The sequence below is a fragment of the Sturnus vulgaris genome, chromosome 4, assembly GCF_052056855.1.
Source record: "Sturnus vulgaris isolate bStuVul1 chromosome 4, bStuVul1.hap1, whole genome shotgun sequence".
NCBI lineage: Eukaryota > Metazoa > Chordata > Aves > Passeriformes > Sturnidae > Sturnus > Sturnus vulgaris.
The window spans coordinates 612,393-616,537 of record NC_142246.1 but is presented as its reverse complement, the minus strand read 5'-3'; the positions used below and the strand labels follow the sequence as shown (position 1 = coordinate 616,537).

At 60.8% G+C, this 4,145-nt stretch overlaps 1 protein-coding gene across 1 annotated transcript; it reads left to right on the top strand.

Annotated features, from left to right (window-relative positions):
• Positions 1 to 553: 553 nt before the first annotated feature.
• Positions 554 to 2,468, top strand: LOC106862437 (uncharacterized). The gene is made up of 3 exons (XM_014891426.2): positions 554 to 830; positions 1,605 to 1,789; positions 2,247 to 2,468. The coding sequence occupies exons 1-3, from the start codon at positions 554 to 556 to the stop codon at positions 2,466 to 2,468; spliced, it is 684 nt and encodes a 227-aa protein (XP_014746912.2).
• The last annotated feature ends 1,677 nt before the right edge of the window (positions 2,469 to 4,145 follow it).

Sequence of the window (4,145 nt, the reverse complement as noted above, 5' to 3'; positions counted from 1 at the left end):
CAAATCCTCCTGGCAGAGTAATTCAGGGCCAAGGTCACCCTGGGGGAGGACACGGGGGGGTCTCTGCCCCAGGGACGGGGACATCCCAATGGGGGATAGGGGGACAGGGGGGACACCCAGCCAAGGGCAGGGGGACATGGGGGGACATTCCAATAGGGGACAGGGGGACAGGGAGTGACATCCAGCCAAGGGCAGGGGGACATGGGACACCTAAATTGGCGGCTGGGGCATGGGGAGGTGTCTTCCCATGGAGGGTAAGGTGACACGGAGGGTGACATGCCAAAGGCAGGGGGACATGGGCGGGTACCCCCCTAAAGGGGGACATGGAGGAGACACCCAATCGAGGGAAGGGGACACGGAGGGGACATTGGGGTGGCACATCCCTGCCGAGGGCTGGGGACACCGCACGGCTTGGGGACATCGCCCCGTCGGGCAGAGGGACAGGGAGGGGACCCTGAGCGGGTGCCGGGCGGGGCAGGGGCGATGTCGCGGTCCCGCCCCCGGTGTCCCCGGCCTCTATAAAGGTTCGGGCAGCGCTGCCCTCGGCCCCGCCATGTCGCCCCCGGCCCCGGCGCCCCCCGGCCGCTCCTTCACCATCGCGGCTCTGCTGGGCCGCTCCTCGCCCCCCCCGCGCCCCCCTCCGCTCTGGGGGTGCCCCCCGACCCCGCTGCTGCCGCCGCTCTGCGCCCCCTCCTCCTGCGGGGTCTCCCCATCCTGCGGGGTCCCCCCATCCTGCGGGGTCCCCTCCTCCTGCGGGGTCCCCCCATCCTGCGGGGTCTCCCCATCCTGCGGGGTCCCCCCCGCCTGGGCCGCCCGGCTCGGAGCTACAGGTACCGCCCCCCCCAACCCGCACCGGGAGCCTCCTGTGCCCCCGGGGACACCCCGCAATGGGGACCCCCGCCCGCCCCCCAAAGGGGGACGCTCCTCCCTCGGGGACCCATATCTGCCTCTCTTGGGGACACCCCGCATTTGGGAGCCCCCTCCCCACGAGGGCACTTGTCCTTCTCTCCCCGGGAGACACCCCCAAATGGGGATCCCCTCCCACCACTGCGAGGGGGGAACTTTGGCCACCTCCCCAAACAGGGGATCCCTTCCATGGGAATGTCCCCAAATGGGGATCTCCTCCCATCTCTTCCAGGGGGGACCCTTGACTGCCTCTCCCAGGGGTCCCCTCTCAAGGGGATTATTTTATTTCCAGGGAGGGTCCTGCCCTCTTCTCCCACGGGAATGTCTCCAAATGGGGGCCTGGATCCACCTCTCCCATGGGGACATCTGCAAATGGGGATCTGCTCTCACCCCTCCAAAGGGATCTCCTCCAGGAGAGTCCTCTTGGGACACCCCCAAAAGGGACATCCCCAAATGTGGGAGAGCTCCTTCCACCTCTGCATGGGAAAATTCCCTCACAGGGATTTTTTTCCATGAGGGAGCTGCGTCCACCTCTCCAAGGAGACCCTCAGGAAATGCGGGGCCCTCTTAAAAAACCTCTTTAAAGGGAACACCTCCAAATGTGAAGATTCCTTCTGCCTGTCCAGGAAAGAATCACTCTAAAGGAGACCTCTAGGAGGGCTCCTCTCCACGCTGACCCCTCTCTGTGTCACCTCCAGGCTTCCTCATCTCCAAGTGCTGCTTCCCCCTGTTGAAAGCCAAGCCTGGCAAAGCCAAGCGTGCCCGGACCATGTTCAGCAGCGAGCAGCTGGCACGGCTGGAGCAGGAATTCACACGGCACCAGTACCTGGTGGGGCAGGAACGCTGCCTGCTCGCCTCCTCCCTGCACCTCACCGAGGAGCAGGTGAGCCCCACCTCACCCAGGGAGGCTCCCCAGGGAGCTGGGACCTGTCCCCCAGCCTGGCACAGGAGCCCCAGGGGTGCTGATTGCTGAGTTTTCATTAAAAGGGTGTTGGATCACGGATGGGGAAACTGAGGCACAGCGTGGCTGTCCAAGAGCCACTTGTGTCCCTCTCGAGGCTGGACTGCTCCAGGTCCAGCTGCTGGGATGCAGGGAGAAGTTTTCCACCTTGTCAGGGATAGACTGGATGCTGCCTGAGCCCAGGATTAGCCAGATTTGGAAAGCCAAGCTTTTCCCTTTCCTAAGTGGGAGTGTGGAGGGGAATGAGTGGAATCACCACCCTTGAAAGTGTTCAAAAACACAGGGATGTGGCACTTGGGGACAGAGTTTGGTGCCAGGTTAATGGTTGGACTCAATGACCTTTCCAATTGTATTAATTCCGTGGTTCTGTGATTCCAAGGTGAAAGTCTGGTTCCAAAACCGGAGGATCAAGTGGAGGAAACAAAGCCTGGAACAGCAACAAGCCAAACTGGCCAAAATGGGTTTGGGCACGCCACAGAGGAGCCCAGACTCACAGAGCCACCACGAGGAGGACAAGGACTTCCCAGGGGACAGCCAGGAGGACACGTCCTTGTCCCCTGGCTCAGGGACAGCCCCTGCACAGACTGGGACAAAGAGCTGAGCCACCTCAGGGCCCTTTGTGCCTGTGTATTATAGGATGTATCATAGCTGGCAATATCTAATATATACAGGGTATCCAGGGCACCCCCGGGGTTTGGGGGTGAAATAAATTATTGATGAAACTCTTGGGCTCATCTTTGTAGGAATAACCCCCATTCCTGCTGGGCTTGGTCCTGGGAGGTGACCTGGGGGAGTGGGAGCCACCTGAGCTCATCCCAGAGGTGTTGGGAGCTTGGGAATGTCCCAGCTCAGGATCTTCACAGAGCCCCTGGATCAACACCCTGCTCTGCTCACAGCTCATAAATCCCACCCAGAGCTGGCTGACCCCAGGGATTTCAGAGCCAGGACAGGAGGGAACTCTGTGAGCTGAGCTCCTGGGGTGGCATCTCAGCTGGGCAAGCATTAGCCAAGGTTTTGATTTTGATTTTGATTGCTTGGCTCTGCTTAGGAAGAGGTGAAGGTTTCAAATCCAGCAGTTTTGGGATGGACACTGAGCAGGCCATGATCCAAAGGTGGGATCCATGGGGAGCTCCTTGAAGGGGGCAAAGCAAGTGAGTGGCTGGGATCTCCCAGATCAGAGCAGTGGGGACATCTCAGTGGGGACATGGGGTGCTCAGCTGGGCACCAGCAGCTCCTGGAACTGGACTTTGTGTGTTTGGAGCTGAGGGAAGAAGAGCCTCAGGTGGAGGATTTATTTGGGCAGGTGTGAAACCTGGGGCAAGAACAGGGGGGACAGTCCAGGAAAGGGGGCACAGATTAAGGGGAGTGGTGCAAAGAGAAGGGATCAGGGCAAGGAGGAGGAGGAGGAGGAGGATGCCAGCAGAGAGGACAGAATCAGGAGAAGAGGATGGTGCAGGGAGGAGGAGGATGATGTCAGGAGAGGGGACAGAATCAGGAGAAGAGGATGGTGCACCCAGAGGGGGAATGATGGAATGATGCCTGGATGCTGCAGGAGAAGGGACAGTGTAAGGAGGGACAGTGCAAGGAGAAGGGCAGGGTGCCAGGGGGGTGATCCAGGCAAAGGGGGACAGCGCAAGGGGAGAGGGACAGAAAGAAGGACACGCTGTGACGGAAGCTGCCCTTTGTCCCGGCTGCTGCAGGGATTAGCCGGCACATCTCAAAGAGCCCAAACTGTGCTAATGTCTTCACATGTCTGTCTCGGGCTGGGCGCGGGTTTAAGGCGCTAATCTCGCATGCCGCTGCCTCATTCCAATCAGCCCCGAGACAAGAGGGCTCACGGGGCTGTTTCAATCCCGCCCGGCCGGGGGCTGAGCTGATTGCGGCACTTTCCTTGTTCTCAGGACACCTTTAATCCCCTGCGAGCTGGCGGGGCTCAGCCCCGGGCAGGACCCGGCTCCTCCCGGGAGCTGTGGGGGACCCGACCCCGCTCCGGGGATGCTCCCGCAGGCTCTGCGGGGAATGGCCGAGCCGGGAATGATTTAATTAAAACTGCTGGGCTTGGTCGGGGTTTTTAAAATGTACTTGTACACGGGATTAAATCACATTCCTCTGGCACCTCGGGATTTGCCATGGGGGGTGATGAGCCCTGGGGCTCAGGATGGCTCCGTTCCCTGGGGACAGCTGAGTCACAGCAATGCCATCCCTTGTCCTCCTCCCAGCCAGCCACGGACCTGCCCGCAGGTTCCTTAGGGTGGGGAAGGGACTTGGGACAAAGCAG